This window comes from Xenopus tropicalis, chromosome 8 (assembly GCF_000004195.4).
Source record: "Xenopus tropicalis strain Nigerian chromosome 8, UCB_Xtro_10.0, whole genome shotgun sequence".
Taxonomy (NCBI): domain Eukaryota; kingdom Metazoa; phylum Chordata; class Amphibia; order Anura; family Pipidae; genus Xenopus; species Xenopus tropicalis.
In genome coordinates, this window is record NC_030684.2 from 79691513 (window position 1) to 79713289 (window position 21777).

Below are 21777 nucleotides of genomic sequence, written 5' to 3' on the forward strand. Positions count from 1 at the left end.
TAGAAAATGGGGGGCGCTAAGAAGAAGAATAAAAAGCGGAAGAATAAGCTGAAGTCGAAGAGCCAGTAGGTTGGGTTTTTCAAACCAACATAAATATCAAATGTTTAGTCAACTTATATTGGCAAGTTGATTATTTTTTTCAAAAAGCAGAATTGTATTAATTATTATTTAATGTGGGTGAAGTTTACCTTTAACCGTTCCCTGCCAAACACATAGATTCTACATCATTGGTAAGGGAATCTCCTTAAATCACAAAAGCACATAAACCACTGTGTTGCCGACCCTTGCAGTTATGTTTCTCAATGGAGATATATTTCATTTGGGCAACCAATAGTGATGTCTTTTAATAAAGAATTTTGGCAAATTTGGATTTGCAGTGAAATGTAGCATTTCAGCATCAGGGAATATATTTAAAAAAACTGCCACTAAATGTTGCCGCAAAAAAAGTCCAATAGACTCCATCATATTCTGTGCAGAAAACAAAGCAGGGGAACAACTTAAAAAAAAGACTTTATTTAGGCTGAGCAATGCCCCTTCCTTGGTCCCCAGATTCACCAGGAATTTAGTATCGTGCAAGTGCGTATACTTTCAAAATGAGGGGTATTTAGTTAAAAAATTCTGATCAAGCTGACAAGCCGCCAAGCCACGTCAAGGTAAACCCTATATGGTGGTCTTAACTCATTAACTCCAGTCATATTTCTTATAGACTGGCACCCCCCTGCATGGTAGCATTTATTGGGGTAACTGTCTCTTTACCAAGGCATATTTCTCACAGGGCATTATCCTCCCCCCCCCCACCAGTTACAGGATGAGATTGCCAAGGCCACAGCATTGGGTCCACAGGCTTAATCCTCCCCCACAACTTTATAAAGGAAAAAGACTGCCCAGAACAACACCCACTTTTAAAGGCATAAGACAACCATTAAAAGGATGGGTATGGGCAGTTCAGCCACATGGAAGTTTGGCCATTCTTCCTGCAGAATAACTCTGCTAAAGTATAGAAATACTGTTTGTGTAGCCTGTTAAAAATATGATCAGAGTTAGGACCACCAGGTGGGATTTACCTTGATGTGGTATGGAGGCTTGTCAATTTTATGATCATAACTTTGTAGTGCAAAACCCTCTTTTTAAGTATATATGCACTTACTAGTCAAACAGGGGTCCAGGGAATGATTTTATCAATCCCTTCTCTTTTGCATGCTTGTAGTTAATTTGGCCAGATCAGTTGCCCTTTCATTGTACTTTAAGAAATATTAAAGTACAATGGTTAGTAAGTCACTGAATGAAATCTGATTGCCCGTTGGTGGCTCTGCCCACTTTTACTAACCTTGAACTGCAGTCCACCAGTGACTTTAGTGTACTCCCACAAACCCCCTTTTTGTGTATTATTAGTAAACACTATCAAGCACTATCCTGCATTTTTAAAGAACTGACACATCTGCACAGCGTAATCTAATATTACCTTGAATCTGAGGTGGACATGACCTCTTGTATTATGCTGTTCTGCTTCTACAGACTTAAATTCTGTGCACACTCCTGTCTTGACCATTATAAAGGCAAAAAAGGGTCTTCAGAAGAATCATAACATCTATGGGTTCGGGGTGATGAGGCCTGGCACTATCAAATCACACAGTGTGCACCATCATGCGTGCACCTTTAGCCCCTGGCTTTTTCTGCTTGCCTACAAGTTAACAATATACTGTAGGTGTATTACTGGAGAGAAGTGGCAAATAAGGTACATAGTCAATGTATATAGTCACCAGACAGGTCTTAACACTGGTTGAGCCCTAGGAAAGCACACAGGATGACTAGTCCATATTCTGGTGCTGGGTAAGTGGAATGAAGGGTTGCTGACTGCTGGATGAGGTAAAAGAACTCTTATGGGCATATTTATTATGCTGTGTAAAAAAACGGCAAGAAAATTCGCCACACATCGGCAGGCTTTGGTGTGTAATAAACAGCGTAAAATCGGAGTAATTTTTTATTTACATAAAATAACGGCGTAAAATCTAGTATTTGGATGGCAATCTTCTCCGTTTATTTTACACAGCTTTTTACACAGTTTTTTCAGCAAATTTCGTTTAACACAGCTTAATAAATATGCCCCTAAGAATATATTAGAGCTGTTTGTGTAAAGCAGTGCTTCACTTGCCCTTTATTTGTTTTTGATGAAGAGAATTAAGTTGGCTATACATGCACCGATATTATCATACGAAACTTTGTATCAGTAAGGGCCTTGTACATTGGTCGTCTCGTCAGTTGGGCCAGAATTTTGATTGGGTGCCTTTGAAGGCAAATGTTTAATGCTGAATCATCAGACAGCGGTAGAATTCTTTTGCTTCTAAATGCATATATGGTGATTCAGCTCTGAATGTTAGTGTTGTTTATGAACAATCATATTTGTAACGTGTATGGCCACTATTTAGAAGAAAACTTTTCTTAAAGCTCAGTCCTTGTGCAGGTGTGGGACCTATTATACAGAATGCTCGGGGCTTTCCGGATAAAGGGATCTTTACATAATTTGGATCTCTATAGCTTAAGTCTACTAAAAAATCATTTAAACATTAATACAACCCAATAGGATTGTTTGCCTCCAGTAAGGATTATTTATACTTTAGTTTGGATCAAATACAAGCTACTGTTTTATTATTATAGAGAAAAAGAAAATCACTAAAAAAAATGTAATTATTTGATTAAAATGCAGGCTATGGAAGGTTTGTCATTTGGAGCTTTCAGGATAACGGGTTTACTGATAACGGATCCCATACCTGTACTCTGGCCTTTGAAAGGATCTCACCACTCCAGCCTAGCATAAGGGAAGGAAGCACCTCTTTGCTGATCCTGTGATATTCAGTTTTTCTGGGCTGGCAGCAATACTAACAGTTTCTTATACACATAGGCGGAGGGTGACTTTTTTGTTAGGGGAGGCTAAAGATGGACTGTACATAGACTGACCTACAGCTAATGTGAGACTTAGTGGATTCGCTGCTGGTGTAAAAAATGAACTTCCCAACTACCTCTTGCCGTTCCCACTGACTCCCAGGGATACTGTACAAAAGTGCGGGTGGGAGTGTTTTTTTTTTTTACCCTAAAATGCTTAGGATGTAAAAGTATTCATACGTGCACTTCTGTGAGGGGTTCTCCATACATTTGTATTTGTGATCAGTTAGCTTAAAGGGGTTGTTCACCTTTAAATTAACTTTTAATATGATGTAGACTGAGACAATATGCATTTGGTCCTGTTTTGTTTTTAATGGTTTTTCAGTTGTTTAGCTTTTTGTTCAGCAGCTCTCCATTTGGTATTTCAGTTTTATTTACCCTAGCAGCCAGGTAGTGGTTTAAACAAGTGATGGGGATAAGAATAGTTAAGGGGTCTGAATGGAAAAATAAGTAATAAAAAATTACAATAATAATAAAATTGTAGCCTTGCAGAGCAATACTTTTTGGCTGCAGGGGTCAGTGATCCCCATTTGAAAGCTGGAAAGAGGCAGAAGAGAAAGGCAAATTATTCACAAGAACTATAAAAAAATTAATTAGGAAGACCAATTGCAAAGTTGCTAAGAATAGGCCATGCTATAACATACTAAAAGTTAATTTAAAAGTGAACCACCACTTGAGATGTGATATGGATATTATAAATGACAGGTGACAAACTATTTAATTTCAGCTAGTGATTCAGCCTTTAAACTGTATAGTACCTGTGGGAGCGGGATTAAATCTGCAGCAAAAGTTGAGAGTTGGTTCTCTGGCAAAGTTACAGCTGCAGATTCTTCTTTTCAGTCTTCATTTCTGCACTGCCTTCAGTTTGTAATATCTCCCTGAGCCCTGTCTGCATCTGTGCATTGATTGGTCAATTTGCTGTCTGTCAAGAAAGCTGTGTTCTAATTGGAGAATCCACAAGAAGAAAGATCCAATCAGAGCACAGCTGATTACAGCAGAAATGGAGCTTGAACAGAAGATTTCCAGGACAGTGCAGAAACAGAGTGAGGTTTGTTTTTAAGGTGCCAAGCGGGTTTGGGGAGGCTTAGCCTCTCCTAGCCTTATTGAAAATCCGTCTATGCTTATACATTTTCATAGGAACCAGTCAGCATTACTGGGAATCACTGTGAACCCACCCTCACTGCATTTTTGCTAAAACAATGTAGCACAAAGCAGCTGATCAACAGACCAATAAATAAGTATGCAAGGTGGGACTTGGAGTCTTGGCAGGCTTGTGATACATTGTATCAGGTATGTGAAAAGGGACAAACACTGCTTTCAGTAGCAATTGCATTTACAAATAACTCTAAAACCACTGCAAATGTTTATTAAATAATGGTAATGAATAATTAAAATATTGTTTAGAATTACATTTCTTTCCATTATGCAAAAAAAAAAAAAAAAAACAGCGGCTTTAATGTTCACAACAGTCTGTTTCAAGGCAAGAATGTTCCTTGCCTGCCATACATACACACCTTTGTTTGCAAAATACAGTCTGCTCCAGCTTAAGGTGGCATACACAGGCCAATTCTAGCTGCCGATATCGGTCCCTTAGACTGATTTGGCAGCTAATCGGCCCATGTATGGGAACTACTGACGGGCCCGCCCGACCAATATCTGGCCTGAAATCGCCCAGATCTCGATCGGGCAGATTTAAAAAATTAGTCGGATCAGGAATGTGGTCCTTGAACCGACTGCGCCTTTACCCATCGTTCTAATTCGATCGTTTGGCCCCAGGGCCAAATGACTGAATTAGCCTAATATCGCCCACCTGTAGGTGGGGATATCATAGTTACATAGTCAACTTTGGAGCGCCCTCCTCTGTTTCTAACTTTACTAGTCCCAATGTCTCTTAATCGCACCCTCCAGCTGAGTCCCATTTAGTATTAGATAGTAATGCTAAAAACCATGATTGGATAACATATAGTTATATAAAAGAGGAAAAAGAAAAATATAAATAATTCAGTTATAAAAACATTATAAAAAAAGCTCCAAGATTGTAGTCTATATTAAGACCAAAAGGGGTTAAGGTTTTCAATTTCTAAATCCACCAACTCTCTCTGTGTAACGTGGTTCTTACTATATCTCCTCCTCTCCAGTCCAAATTAACCTTTTCAATGCCAAAACATTTTAATCCACTAGGATTGCTATTGTAAACTGACTTGAAATGCTTGGAAACACTATGTGACTCCAAACCTTTTTTAATGTTGTTCACATGTTCTCCCAATCTTTCCCTTATAGTATGATTAGTTTTGCCTACATACTGCAAGCCACATGGGCATTCCAGTATATAGATCACATTATTTGTTGTGCATTTTATTAATGTTCCCATTTCAAACTTCTCCTTCGTCACTTTCGATTCAAATGTGTTGGCTTTAAAACCATATTTACAGGATTTGCACAAGGAGCACGGATAGTACCCCACTAGATCCCCACATAGTTTATTCTTTTTTGGGGGGGCTATAAAGCTATGTGATTCTTTGTTTTATGTTTGTTGCTCTTTTAAATATCACTCCTGGTTCTTTTGGTAATTGGGAAAACAATTCCTTGACAAGTGTTCCACATTGAACCTCATTTTCCAGTTTGCTGCCCAGTTTTCCAATTTTGTCAAATCGCTCTGCAAAGTGGCAGCATCCTGCATGGAACTTATAGTTTTGCACAATTTAGTGTCGTCAGCAAAAATAGAAACAGTACTGTCTATGCCCACCTCCAGGTCATTAATAAACAAGTTAAAAAGCAAAGGACCAAGGACTGACCCCTGCGGTACTCCACTAACCACACTGGTCCAATTAGAAAATGTTCCATTTGCCACCTTTATGTAATTTATCCTTCAGCCAGTTCTCGATCTGGTAGAATCTGGAGTGGTAGAAGATCTGCTCGCTTGGCAACCTGATCTTAGCGTGTATGGCCACCTTTACGTGTGAGTAGCCAATAGCTATTAAGTTTCAAATGTACAGTTATCCTGCAACAAGGAACAGTATTTATGCTCACTGTCCCCTGTAAGTATGCAGATCAGGTTGGCCACAACAGGCCTAAAACCCATATCAGCTGCTGAATCACCTTGGCCTTGCCTACCTTGAAAATTGAAATACTAGCCATAGAAGGGAGGGTTGCATTTTTTGTACTACTGTAACGCTTGTTTGGCTGTGTTCAGTATTAGGATTTAGAGCATGCGTTACATGTGACTCTCTTTCCCTGGAGTGGGCTTTCGCTATATGGAAAGAAATTAGCTGAATGGTGTTGTTGAACTACAACTGTGTAGTGTAACATCCCGGATTAAAGGATAGATGATGGACGCCAGGAGCTCTTGCAGAACAAAGTTACTGTTTATTTTTCCAAGACAAAGGTGGTAATGCAGGGCAAATCAATGCTCACTCTATATGCATACCCCCCAACTGTCCTGCTTTGCACGGGACTGTCCCGGATAGTTCAGTGAATGTCCTGCATTTCCGTAATAGATTACAGAAATGTGGGACATTCATTGAACTATTTGGGACAGTGGGATGCGCTGGCTGGAGCCAGGCGCTCCAGCTCCTCGTGCTGCTCTACTCCTTATGTGGCTCCTTATGCGGCGGCGACAGGCCCGTTTATAAGGTTGCGCCCACGTGCGTACGTGTGACGCCACCTAGCCACCTATAAGATTTTAACTTTATTAGAAAAAGTATTGGGGGGAGTTTTGTTTACTCTATTTTTAGTATGTTTTAGAAAGGCTTTAAGTTCTTTTTTCCCTTTTGTCTCTTGTGTTACTAAAGTTCATTGGTATTTTTTTATGGCTTTTGGAATATAGAATGAACAGACCCTTTTTACAGTCTCCTATGTGGATATTTTGTTAGCAGATTTATCTTTTTCAATTAAAAGACCATTAACAACATCAACATCTTATTTTTTCAACTATATTTGATGTGAATACAGAGTTTATACCAGTCAAGTGTAACAGCAAATTATATTTAAATCCATAGACATTTAGAAATGGGGGAAGGGTCTATTTGGAAATATTTCTAAAATATAAGAAAATGTGGTTGGCTAGTGCTCACAAGCCATAGAGTCTAAAGAAACAAACAATGTATTTATTATATTTAACAAAAATATTGATAGAATTCATTGTGTGGGCCCATAGCGCCCTGTATATAAGGAATCAAGGGATTAGCAGCCACGGGTTCCAGTATGGTGTCCTGCACCTTGCCAATAAATTTTGTTTTTACAAAAAAATTAAAATTCAACTTTGTATATTTTTTTTTTCTTTTTGAAGTAAAGGAATATAGTGCATTAAACAGCATACAATGGACTGCAGAACAGCAAAGCTTGCATTAATTTATCCATTAACTGCATCAAAATCCACAGAAAATACACAAAGACACATCTGTGTTCAAAAGCACAGATACAGTTATGTATGTTGTAAAATGTTAAGGCTAATGCACTTCAATATAGGGGCAGATATATTTTTCATTTCCCCATAGCACTAAAAATTATGTATTTAAATAATTACTTGAAACATGATTCTTTTTGTTATTCATCAAGTATAAAAACCATGAAGAACACTAATATAAAACAAGGCCATCTAAAAGTTGGTGAGATCATGTAGAAGCCAAATGGAGCTGTCCTAGGCAAATTGTAACAATACTTATTTATTTTTAGAGGTTTCAGTGATTTTTTTCATTTGTAAATTCATGAACATTCTTACAAAAATGATGTAACCCATTCTTGGCACACTCACATCTGTTGGGCTGTTTACTTGTATTAGCAGGAGATCTTCGTTCTCTTTGAGTTATGAAGATACTGGGAACTGGGATTATAGCGCAGTGCCTCCACCTAGTGGACACTGAGGAGCACACCTTAAGGGGATTTCCACTAGGAATAATCACACACAGTTGCAGAAATATCAAACTTTATATAACTGTTGAAATAGCATGTAAAACAACTGTAGGGATAATGGATTTTCCTGCTCTGAGGAACCTGTGCAGTCTATCCACTCCTGGCACAGTCTCTCTAGGTGGCCAGTCCCAACTTGGATCCGGATAGACCACAACCCTTTAATCACTTCAGTCCCTTCCCCAAGAGCTCTTAAGTCCCCCCAGGTAGCGCTACCTGCCCCAGAGTAGCTTCCCCTATGGAAAGGTGGCTGTTCCCACGTAGCAGGTAAACGAGCAATACCTGTTCTCACCAGGGGACACACATGGAGATTCCACAGAGGACTTTGTAATCCCTGGCAGCCCAGCAGATGCTTATCCTTTCAGTCTGAACTCAAAACACGTGGTACTGGCTGCTCACTCTGTATCTCTCTTCCAAAAGCTGGCAAAACAACAGGGGCTCCCTTTAGCAACTCTTGGCCCCAAACTTAAACACACCTCTTCCCAGACGTGCACTGGGGCATCCAGCCAATCGGGTTCCTCCTCAGTCTGTAGCAAGGCTGGATGATGTCACAGACTGAGAAACAGGGGACAGAGTTCTCTAATCCCCTACAATGATTTATAGCTTTTGTATTCTTATTTGTATTTGTTCTGCATGTTTATTAGTTTATGTTTTATATATTCTGGTCTTTTAATAAATTAGTAAACATTTGTGCTTTTTGTGTGTTTTTTTTCGTGGTTAGAAAAATCCATGAAAATTACACAAATTTGAATTTTGATAAATCTGCCTCTTAGAGTTTTTTAAAATCAGTCTAATCATGTAGGGTATGATAAATATATGGCTCCAGATTTAAATTTGCCCTAACAATGAAACCTTTACTTCCAATCGATCTTTGTGGGCTGTGTTTATGTTAGAATTGAGCTGTGGGCGTTTATGTCTTTTCTCAGAAGCACAATAATATATGGGTAACCAATCACAGCTTTGTCTTTCCTTGGTGAAATATGAACTGTAGTTCCCTGCCAGGTCTGTTTAGCTGCTGGCTGTCCATCCAGTAGCTAAGGATTGGCTGATTTCCTGCAATGCAGGAGTGAGGAGTACTGTTAGCTTTCCTAATGAGAGGAAATAGACTGACTGGTGCTAGCAGGATTGTACTGGCGGGCTTGAATAATGAGAAAATGCCAGTGTGCCAGAGCTGGTCCATTGTGACTTCTACATATTTTTCTCTATTTTCACCACCCCTAATGCACTGCGCTGCCAGTTTCCTCTCACTCTGGTTGCTTTTAATAATGCTGCAGAAAGTCACCAGCCAAAACTTACCACACAGAATTCACACCGCAGCCATCCCTGTAGTGATACCTTATGTAAGGGGCCCTTGAGGTTAGGTTTTCTAATACTTAGTCTGATACTTAGTGCTAGCAATGATTTTAGGAAAATTTACATTTTTGGGATATATCATCATTTATTTATATAACACCATCAAGTTACCCAGCACTTTACAATCATTTTTAACAAACAGGGTCTTACAATAATTTAACAAACAATAGTTATGGAATAGAAAATAAATAGTGGAAACATGACATACTGCTTATGATGGCTCCCCCGGTATGCTTACAAACTCTATGACTTCTTATTAAAGCATTGGTACATGGAAAAGGGAACAATCTGGGGAGATTGTAGCCAGGCCCAATCAAAAGGGTACAATCCTGGAGGAGCTGCTTGTAGAAGCCAAGAATATACATAAACATGTAATCTTTGGGACATTTGCTCATTTGAAAAGCCATAATCTCTATAATCAGGCATCGCCACACATCATGTCACTTGGTCTGCTTTACCATTCTATGCTCTGCTCCTATAACAAAAGAACAGCAGATGCATTGTTTTTATTTCCAGCACTGTGACTCTGATAAATAAAGGGAAAGAAAACCATTCTTCAGTTCCTAGGTTAGTCTCTGGGGGCTGATTTATTGAACACTGAGCTTTTTAGACAGGTTGATTAATCATTTGCAGAAAATAACACGTGAATTGGAAAGATGATCTGTCTAGGGAAATTACAGAAGAATTGATTAGTCCAGAACATTGCTTAAAAAGCTGAAAAAAAAACCAAACTCAAATAGGATTTCTTTCTGAAATTTCAATGTACATTCTGGCTTGGCTGGCCTTTAGCTGTAGCTAAGTGACATACAAGGTATAGAAATACTAAATACTAGCTGTCAATCCAATAAAATATAAAAATGGTTCTTAATTCAATAATATTTGTCACATTAAAGGGTAGATAGATATAGATTTAAATATATTCCATTGTATAGTTCTGCATAATATGTTGACTTTGTATATGATTATTATTATGCATTTACAATCGCTTCATAATAATGAGTAAAGGTGTGCGTTTGTTATAACTGGTACATACTGATGTGGCTAAAATGCAGTTATAAATAACTAACATCCCTTATTTTTATGAAGCCCGTTGGTTGTATGTGGCTGGCCCTTTTACTGCCTGTTGTGTAAAACACTAGAATATGCATGTACGCTTAAAATAAATTGTAGCAATAAATACATTTAACATTTATTACTTGTTTCTTTCTCTCCAGTAAGATAAATATGGAGTAAATTAATAACAGAACTATTCACTCAACAAATTTCTTTTCATGGCAGGATCCTATTGACCGTAGTGGTTATATTCCGGATTCTAATTGTGGCTATCGTTGGAGAGACAGTCTATGAAGATGAGCAGACAATGTTCATGTGCAATACACTTCAACCTGGTTGTAACCAAGCGTGCTATGATAGAGCATTTCCCATTTCTCACATTCGCTACTGGGTATTTCAGATCATTTTGGTTTGCACACCCAGTCTCTGCTTCATTACCTACTCTGTGCACCAGTCAGCCAAGCAGAAAGACCGAAGATATTCCTTTCTATATCCCTTATTGGAGAAGGAACTCCCAAGAGAGAACAAAAGAATTAAAAATATTAACGGTATTCTAGTGCAAAATCAGGACATTTCCTCCAAAGATGAGCCGGACTGCTTGGAGGTCAAGGAAATTCCAAACACTCCTAAGAAAGCCGTCAAGAGTACAAAAGTCAAGCGTCAGGAGGGAATTTCTCGATTCTACATCATTCAGGTCTTTTTCAGGAATGCTCTAGAGATTGGGTTTTTGGCTGGACAATATTTTCTGTATGGCTTCAGTGTGCCTCCAATCTTTGAGTGTAACAGATACCCTTGTGTGAAGGAGGTAGAGTGCTATGTTTCAAGGCCCACTGAAAAGACTGTCTTCCTAGTCTTTATGTTTGCTGTCAGTGGCATCTGTGTTCTCTTAAACTTAGCAGAACTAAACCACCTTGGGTGGAGAAAGATCAAGACAGCTATGAGAGGGGTTCAAGCACGAAGAAAGTCAGTCTCCGATGTACGCAAAAAGGAGCCATCAACACTGGCCCAGGTTCCTACATTAGGTAGGACACAGTCCAGCGAGTCGGCTTATGTTTGACATCCACTTTGGCAATTCTTTACTCAAATGTTTACACATGTACTTGCTACATGGTGTAAAATTAAGTGAAGACAAAACATCAAAATAGTGCTATATCAATGTGGTCTTCCAGCCACCTATAGAGCTCCTCAGGAACTATGTCGAAAAAGCCTTTATAATAAATATGCTGCCACCCGTCTTGCATCCAGTATGGTGAAGAAGTTTCCAGCAGGATGGGATTTAAGCAGCAAGTTTTGTGCAATTCCTTTAAAGACAGCATTAACATTAATTGTATATAATTCATTAACACTGCACTCTGGAGCTTATCTGTTCTCAAGCAGAAGCTTTTTCCTTTAAAGAATAATTAATGAAAACTAAATGATCAAGTATGGTATGGTCTTTTGCAATCTACAAATCCTAATATCCCGAGTAAGCTAATGTTGATGGGATCATTATTCTGAAACAGATACATAGCAATATGATTGCTTAAAATCTCATAATTTAGACATTAATGTCTGGCAACCAAATAACCTGACTCTCTTTTTTATCAGTGAGGGAAGAACAGTTATCAACCATTATTCAGATTGGCTTGCATGCGTAGCTGAATAAAGAGTCAGATAACCTGCACTGAGCATTTACCCATACCTCCTCCAATATCCACCTATTAAATATCTGGTATGATTTATATATTATTATGAATTGTGGTAAGGCCTGGTCTGTTTATGTCTCGCTCTTTCAGAACAAATTGCTATGTGTGTGGCCAGCTCAATGCCCCCCTGCTGAACTGTCTATCCAGCTGGTGCTGAATTGCACTTCATGTCAACCTTGAGTGGCAGCTAAAGAAGAAATATGTCTAGAGCTGTTCCTCACTAGCCAAGTACCTGGGTTTGACTTGTTTAGGAGCTCTGGGATAGTGCACTAACACAGGAAAAGCCATAATACAAGAGAGGTAATTAAATGCAGGGAACAAAGTATTTAACGAGGAGGGGGTGTTGATTCCTCTCACGACTGTTATATACCTCTCACCTCCCACGCACCACTAACTCCTCTCTGTTCCTCTCACACATCACCTGTTCCAAAAACAGAGTTGCCAATTGCAAAACCTGATAGAAACACATTTCGTTTCCTTTCATCTTAGGTAATTTCACATATAAGTGGCAGGAGAAGGGGGTTGTCTTGTTTTATGAAAAAAAAACATGAGAGAAAGTGACTGGAAAACAATAAGGGAATAAAATAGATTTTAGCAAAAGGTACTTGAATTGCCAGATTAAACATTTCCATGCATGATTCACAGCAATCTTGCACTATAACTTTCTGCTGGGCTCCTCAGAGACTAAAATTATAGGTGACCATCTGCAACATTTAAGATATTCCGCCACCACTAGAGTCCTTAGATAATGTTTCACAATTTTAATTTCACAGATATTCTGCATGATGTGACTGTATGTCAACTCTCTATCTTGATTTCATAGCCTCTGGTGTCTTAAAGGTGCCATGCGCAAAACAAAAAATGATGGTCTATTTCAGGGATAGCTCTTTCTCTAAAGGGTAACTCTCTGCTTCAGCTCATATGAGGACACCATCGGACAGAATGCAGCTGGGACAAGCATGCACAGACACTGCAGAAATATCAATGTATCTAATACATAAGCTCCCACAAGCAGGTGACAGTTTCAGTTCCATTCTGCCAGGTTTATTTACTCAAAACCCTGGATAGATTCTTTCATAAAAACTGATGACCAAGTTGTTTGTTCTGAGATTGATGCCCTTTAAAGGAATAGTTCACCTTTAAGTTAACTTTTAATATGTTATAGAATGGCCAGTTCTTAGCAACTTTATAATTGGTCTTTATTTTTAATGATTTGCATTTTTCTTCTGATTTTTTCCAACTCAAATGGGGGGTCACTGACCCCAGCTGTCAAAATTCTATTGCTCTGTGAGACTACAATTTTATTGATATTGTTACTTTGTATTACTTATCTTTCTAATCAGCCCCTCTCTCATTCATATTCCAGCTTCTCATTCAAACCACTGCCTTGTTGCTAGGGTTAAGTGAACCCTAGAATATAAAGCTCTACAACATACTAAAAGTTAATTTAAAGGTGACAACCCCTATAAGGTAACAGTAAATGATAAATAAGCTGATCAAAGATGTTTTTTTTTCAGATTTTAACAGAAATGTAGATAAGGTAGTTTTCCCTAGAAGGTTGGGAAAAGAATATTAAGACTCACATATATTAAGTTCTGTGTAGTTCTGTGGTGATTTCATACATCTATAAATGCTTGACGACTGTTCAAAACACTTTGTATTTTAGTGTGACTGTCATTTTGATAAGGAAGCAATTTCTTTGTGCATGTGCATGTGAATCTGTGCATAGATTACCCAATATTTTGCATGCAAGTTTTTGCCTCACCTCACCTTCCGATACATCAATGGCCTTCACTCAGTGAGTAAAGCAGCTCTGTAGGGCATCTATAAAATGGTCATTAGGGAGGCCCAGAAACGTCAGCTATCATGCAGTAGTGGCGGTTTGGCAAAATACAAACCCACACTGAAAGCTACCTTGATGGGAATGGTTAAAACAAACAAAAAGACTCAGGACGCTACAGTGTGTCACACACTCACTGATCTTAATGGTGCTCTAACACATTAACCAAAACCCATCTCAACTCTACATTACCACACTAGTTGGATGACAATGATCTATATTAATACCTGCTATTACACCCAATGTGTGCAGAGAAGCCCCCTACATTCACAATTGCACATGCACATAGAGGACTGATAAAGTGCAGACAACCCCAGAGCCAGCCTTCCTCACATATCTTTAACATGATTCATGTCAGCTCTACTCTTGTCTGATGCACATGCAGTCAGGCAAGTCCAATACTAATCCAAGGCCAAATGCAATATTTCTATGAAGCCAAAAAAAAAAAAAACATATCCATTTTTTATTCTTTAATTGGACAGAAGCAAGGAGGGATAGGTTTCTCAATATGAAATGGTTGGTACTCTACAACCAACTGTTCACTAATTTTAAGGCAGCTGCATATCCATAGAGACAAAGCAAAAGACAAGTACTGCATAGCTACCATATTCTACTGTAAATTGAGGCAATTTTATCATCATGCTTAATAGGTAGCCTTCTCATACAGGAATACATTTTTGCTTACTGCCTCTAGAGAAGAAAAATATACTAATATGTACTTATTGGTACTTAAGATAAACATGTCTTACTCAGTTAAGCCAGAATTCCTTTGGCTGTGTGATGCAGTTGTCATAATGATGATCGCAAATTATTAAATGCTGATTTCTGCAGAATAAAGAAACCTTTGTCTTAAATGTGTTATCTGAAATTTATTTTGTGGCTATATTTACGGTTTAAATTGATTATATCTAAAATATATAGCTTTTTATACCATTTTTTATTTTACATTCTGAAGATGACCTTCTTTAGAACAATGACAAATCCAGGTAGGGCGTGTAGGGGTCCCCCCACCCACCTCCTAACTACATCATTCAGATTGGCAAGTTAAGGAGCAGCAGATGGGGCAGGCCATATAGGGGCCCGTCTCCTGCTCCTCTTGGTACTGCTCTCTGCAGCCAGCACTGGATTTTTAATGACACTCGGTGCAGAGTGCAGCATTTACTGGGGCATAAGCATTTGTTAAGTAAACACTAAGGGGTACCATTTGCGCCCAGGGGGCTAGTATATGATCCCTCATATATCTTAGGAAAGCACACATTTAGATACATTAAAAATGGTTAAATCCTACGTGGAAATACAAAACGGCAAACCTTTGATTTTATGACATTTCTGAAAATCCCCTAAGAGTGAAGTTTACAGCATCATATGTAGTGTTCACCCTAGAAAATGCTTCCAACTGAGTTGTTAGAAATAAATACATGTATGAGTAATCATACAAGAGCACCACTTTCTAAAGCAGCTGTAAGCCAAAAGCTCACAACATGGCACCCTTCTGTGGTGGGATACGAGCAGTGTATCAATGAGGAGTTGGGAACCCCTGCAGGTACTTCAGTGGAAGAGTAACTTTAGCCGGAAAAAGTGGGGTCACAGATGTCCCAGATTCGCTTAGGTTTACAGAAAAACATAACATTTCTAACATTGCTGCAACCTTTGTATGGGGGGGGGGGGGGGGGGGGGGGGGAGGCAAAATCCCCATCTGAAACCTGGACCTGGCCCAGTCCCTGGATCAATTTAATACTATGAGCTATTCTTAAGAACCCTGTATTTCCTCACTTGCTAAAAAGCCATCCAACTCCTTCTTGAAGCTATCTAATATATCTGCCAGTACAGTAAAAATATCTACAGCTTCACAGCTCTTACTGGAACCTCCTTTTTTCTAATTATAGTGGATAGCCACATGTCTGCTGGAAGGACTTAAATGTAAATAAAGCATTAGAAAGTTTATTGTATGGTCCCCGAGCACTTCTTTTTTTTTTTTTTTTAGCACAAACAGATTGAACTAGGCTAGTCTTCCTTCATGCCTTTCCATACCCTTTGCTTAGTTGCCCTTCTCTGGACCCTCTCTAACTCAATGTCCTGTTTGAGCACTGGAGACCAAAACTGAACAGCATATTCTAGATGGGGCCTTACCAGCGCTCTGTAAAGTGGAAGGATTAAAACAGCTCAAAAACCTTGTTTGCACTGGCAGCTGCTGCCTGGCACTGCTTGCAGCCAAGTTTATTATCTACAAGGTCTCCAGGACAGGGCCACCATCAGGGTGGGGAGGAGAGGGGCTACAACTGTACCAGTCCTTGTGAAGCATCTTCACAAGTGGGGCCAGGCCACATTGTGAAAGTTACACATGAGTGAACTTTTTTTTTTTTTTTTTTTACATGAACTTTTCAGCAGTGGAATGACTGGTTATTGGGCCCCACAGCAACAGCAAAGTCATCTTCTACACATTACTTTCTTTCAGTAACGCCAACTACAATAAGCCTTTCAGGCTCAATTGTTTAATAGACCAATAGAAATAGTGGAAGCCACTCTTGAGGTAAAGTAGTGCGGATCTCACTAAACAATTAGCATGGTCTGTTGTGACCCACTTGCCAGATTCAAGACTGTAGTTTTTACATTTAATTTTCCATGAGCGTGCTTAATAGAAATATGCAAGAGTATGTAAATGTATATTATGTTTTATTTATTTCCATAGGCTTCACACAAGTTCAGCTTACAATTTGGAATATGCCCAAACAATTAGGGCTGTAAATGGTTTCATCCATTAGGGTCCAACTGACCTCCCTGAGTAGCAAACACCTCCCAGGGTGCCCCAGTCTAAAACATTTCCCTTTAGCCCTTTTTATTTCTAACATGAATCTACATAACCTCTATACCATTTGGTGCTGCCTTCAATTTTTTTGTGAAACTAGGCCCTTAAAGCCTATTTATATTATAATTTCTCTGGTGGGCACTAGGAGGCCTAGTTCAACACTGCCCTTCATTGCAATAGCAATAAGCAAATTGCTTCTAGAATCTGTCTGGTGAGGCCTTACAATTTTGAAATAATTTCCTATATTTTCCACCATGCTAGAATATTTAACACACTAATAAACTAGTGTTAGTGGCATCATATGTTAGAATGTCAGCTGTTAATAAATGCCAACTGTTCTCTACCTGGCAATTTAAATTTTACAGGATACTAAATAGCTTTGTCAGGTTTTCCCTGTTTATATTTGCTGCATTAAGCCCTCTCATTTTACAGTGCAATAGAAAACCTCATATTAGAGAGAGAGGGGGTGGGACGCATCTCAGCAATGGAGGGTCAAAGCACTGTAACAGCCAGCCTGCCTAGCAGCTAATCTTAGAACTGACAACATGCAAATTCAGTGTTGCTATTTCCGTTGCCTAAACAGAAGGAATAGGGAAAATTGTCTGAAAGAAGGGACAAGGAAATTGTATTGCAGCACTTATAATAATGCATGGAGCCAAACCAGGAAGAAAAAAAATCTTAAAGTCAGGAATCCAACACTGTACAAGGCAGCTAGTAATGTGCAGCCTTATGTAAGTGCCCCATGTTATGTAGAACAAGTGGTAATCTGTTTTCTAACCCATACCAATATTGCTTTTTCAATTTTCCAAAATGAACCGATCATTGTAGGAAAGCTTCCAGTGAGAGGTAAAATACTACATGGGGTTTGGTAGCTCAGAGATATCAGATGGACCCAAGGTAAGTGATAGAGACTGAGACATTGAATGAGGTGGTGAAAAGGCCGCAGCTTGTTTTATTGAACAACACACTAAACCAATTACAAAACGACTTTGAAATATTATGGGATCATTATCAGCCTCTGATAACCTCAGCAGCCAGTCTAAAGGTCCCCATACACGGGCCGACTATAGCTGCCGATATCGGTCCCTTGGACCAATTCGGCAGCTAATCGGCCCGTGTATGGGGAGAGCAGAGCGGCCTGGCCGACCGATATCTGGCCTGAAATTGGCCAGATCTCGATCGGGCAGGTTAGAAAATCCGGTCGGATCGGGGACCGCATCGGCTCGTTGATGCGGTCCCCGATCCGACTGCCCAATTGCCGCCCACATAATCCAGCAGCTAATCGGCCCGTGTATGGGGAGAGCAGAGCGGCCTGGCCAACCGATATCTGGCCTGAAATTGGCCATCTGGCCTGAAAGGTGGCCATACACGAGCGGATCTGCTCGTGTATGGCCACCTTTACCAAATATATCAACCTCTGCCACAATCAGGCCAGAATTACCATGTTTACCATTTAGTCTTACTTATCCTCTGCAAATCGCGACAATCATAAAATTTTTCATTTTTTATTTAAAAAAAAAAAAAAAAGATAAAAAAAAATATATATCTATCCCAAGCACAGCCCACAGCTCCACTGGCTTGAATACAGAAAGGGGCAAACCCATACTGCAACACGGCTTTTAACCCCTCAGACTCACTACCGCTGCACCAATAACTTGCTCTCCCTAGCACTGCAGCTACCCAATAACAAATAAGTGCACCCCCCCCCCCCACTACCCTTCACATTAACCCGTTCGCAGACATCCCATGTGTTTGCAGGGGATATTCAATCCCTGCTTCCTACTGATCGCTATTCCTGAAAAATATTCCTCCCATTTTAAAAACATAATATATTCTTTACCCATTCTATGAATGCATATACATGGGGTTGCCAGCTTGGAGATATCAGATGGACCCAAGGTAAGTAATAATGAGACTGCGAATAAAACATTATAATGTAACATGCTCAAAGTCCCTACCCTGCTGCTCACTAAGCCCCAAAAGTTAAAGTATAAACTGTTCTGCTGAGGGAGCATGTCTCTTTTCTTGCATAACTAATTTCCAGTACTCAATACAATATCTATAGAAAGAAATTAGAAAGTGAGAAAGTTACCTGCCTTGAAAGAATGTCAGTCAGAGGAGAGGAGACAGCAATAATACCTCATTAAAGGACAATGAAAGGTTAATATAAATTAAAAGTAAGTCTAAAGGCATTCTTTTTAAGTACTTACTGCATATCTAAAGGTGGCCATACACGCACCGATATTATCGTACGAAACCTCGTTTCGTACGATAATCGGTGCGTGTATGGCATGTCGGCGAGTCGACCGATATCGCAGGAAGCTGCCGATATCGGACGACTCGCCGATCGGACAAGTTTGAAAATTTTGATCGGGCGCCATAGAAGGCGCCTGACCAAAATTCTCCCTTCAGAGCTGAATCGGCAGAAGGAGGTAGAAATCCTATTGTTTCTACCTCCTTACCTGCCGATTCAGCCCTGAATGGTGTGTGGCGGATCTTACGATGTTTCGTGCGACCGATGGTCGTACGAAACATCGTCGGATCGCCACGTGTATGGCCACCTTAAATTCCCAGATCCCTGCTTGCTTCTCTGAGATATGGTGCTGGCAGCCTACAGCAGTGTGAAGACTACAGTGACATCACTGAAATCTCTCTCCCCTTCCTGTAGGTGCCAGCGGCAGCCTTCCTATTCTCTGAGCATGTGTGTAACTTGATCCTGTCTCCTGTTCTGAGCTACACATTGCCACCAGCCAATCAGAAGCGGATCTGGCAGAGGGGAGGGAATGAAACACATGTGCAATATGAAGCAAGGAGGGAAAAGGAAGGGAGAATGCCTTTTTAGGTAGAAATGTTCTAGAAAATGTGAAGTGTGACTGAGTAAATATTTGATTAGGTGAGCCAAAAGTGTGGCATTTTTACTAAACAATAGAAGGACTATTGGGCAGTATGCTTTTTAAATTTTGACTTGCATTCTCCTTTAAAAACAAAATCAGATCTGGGTACAGAAAGTACATTGTCTGTTTGAATTTATGATGCAATTAAACAGGTCAGGATTTTTGCAAATGAGTAGAGTAGAGGTGCAGATTTATGCAAAAAAAAAAAAAAAAAAAAAAAAAAAAAAAAACAAACTTTCTCACCCGATCTGAACAGTGAGCTTTCCTAATGCAAATCATTCTTCACAGTGAAGCTATGGAACACCCCACCAGGTTAGGATGTGTTAGCACACTCCATCAATACCTCTAAATTAACAGTAACACTAAAAATAAAAGTTTTATAAAGTAGTTAAAATGTCCTGCACTGATAATACAGCTGCGTTTGCTGAAGAAACACTACTATAGTTTACCTAAACGAGCCATGGGAGCAGCTATTCAGTCTGACAAAGGAGAAAAAGGCACAAGTTACACAGCAGATAAGCTCTGTAGGATTGAATGGATGTTTCATACACTGGAAACGCTCTGTAAGGGCTCTGGCACACGGGGAGATTAGTCGCCCGCGACAAAACTCCCTGTTCGCGGGCGACTAATCTCCCCGAGCTGGATATAATTTGGAAACATTACTATAGTTTAAATAAGATGCTGTATAGCCATGGGGGCAGCCTTTCAAAAGGAGAAAATTATATACAATGGTTTTAATCAGTACAAATAATATTACTTTAAACTTTAATTTTTTGTTCTTACTGTTAGTTTACTGCTCTGTGTGCCCACACTCAGGCAGTTACTGTAGTCTTTATTGCAGGCACATGGTGCTGCATAGGCAAGCATAACCACTTCAGCCTGACAAAAAAAATGTAGGTTGAGAGAAGCGGATATACACAACATGTGCCCTTGCTCTTAGCCAAAGCTTGTCTGGTCATGATATCATGATATCATCTGAATTGTGCTCATGTGTGTACAGCAGTGCTGTCCAACTTTTGTAGTAGCGAGGGCTGGAATTCTTCCAGCCTAAATAGTGGAGGGAAGATAATGGAAGCCAGTTTAGACCACTCCCCTTTTTAAAACCACACCCATGTTATCACATGACCATACCCATATTAAAAGGTGGTAGTACAGTAAAATCCTGCCATACTCTGCTTGCCCTATGCTGCCTGTGTGCGCCATACTCTGCCTGCCCTAACCTGCTCCTACAGTCTTCACAATAACTATTAAATAGCTTTTTAATTGAAATACCACCTCAGTATATGTTCTTTTTATAGTGTGCAGGGATTATTTGTGGGGTTCTACTGCTATTACAGTGTCTGAGGTGTGAACAATGCAGAGATTAAAAGGTGTGAACAGTACAGGGGATTACATTTTTAAACAATATGGGGGGGGGGGGATTGCAGTATGCCTCTGCACACCAAATAGATTTGTAAATCTATGCCTATTGGACATCAAAATGTTCAGTTGACCCCTGACATTCATATTTAGAATATTATATGCTGGAATTCTACAAAATATGGGGCATTTAATGGGATAAATTGCAGGCACCAAACAATTTTCAGAAATTACATTAAAAAAAAAGTGGTGGTTTATTGCTCTGCTATACAAAGACAAATGTACTCATTTTATAGTTGCAGAATGTATATTCTAAAAAATGAGGTTTCCAGGGGGTTGAATTATTTATATGCCATGAAATACGCATACAATAATATTTTTGGGGTCTCTAAATGGCAGATACTTTGGAAATCCTATGCCCAATGGGCATCAAGCTTTTCAGTGGATCCTTGGCATTCATGTTTTTACCCAATACTACGTGGGAGATAAGATGCTTGAAAGCATTTTTTTTTAAGATAAGCATTGATGTTTGGTACTTAAGAGTCGGAAAGCATGGTTACCCACTTTGGATTTGGCAAAAGGCATTTATACTTTTCAAAAATGTATAGTTTCCTAAGGTAAACCTAACGTCCCAACATTTTTGGCTTTGGAATCTAAAGTATGCTATAATTTACTGCTGGGAGTTTTTATCTATAGTCATGGTCAAAAGCAGCATGTGTAAGATGCCGGTACAAGATTCCACAAGAGTACCCCGCACAGAGGCAGTTACTACACCTCAAGGAGGTAAATTAATCCCGTTATAAACCTCTCCCCTTAACGCTTAAGCAAAATTTAAGGTACGGTACAGATTATCGGCAAGCACAGGGCACCAATATGGGTGCCAACATTGCACCTACTTATGCCAATCTCTTAATGCACAAATTTGAACATGAGCACATT

At 39.5% G+C, this 21777-nt stretch overlaps 1 protein-coding gene across 2 annotated transcripts in view; it reads left to right on the forward strand.

The window, feature by feature from the left end:
* The window catches only part of LOC100494762 (gap junction delta-2 protein), a 28913-nt gene extending 14280 nt beyond the window's left edge, over positions 1 to 14633 (forward strand). The window contains exons 1-2 of one of the 2 annotated variants that reach the window (XM_012969255.3): positions 4030 to 4230; positions 10480 to 14633. In XM_012969255.3, coding sequence (XP_012824709.1) covers positions 4181 to 4230; positions 10480 to 11311 — 882 coding nt within the window. In that variant the 5' untranslated portion in view covers positions 4030 to 4180 and the 3' untranslated portion in view covers positions 11312 to 14633. Of the gene's footprint in view, positions 1 to 4029; positions 4231 to 10479 lie in introns of those variants that run through there. The other variant, XM_002939244.5, reaches the window with a different exon arrangement.
* The last annotated feature ends 7144 nt before the right edge of the window (positions 14634 to 21777 follow it).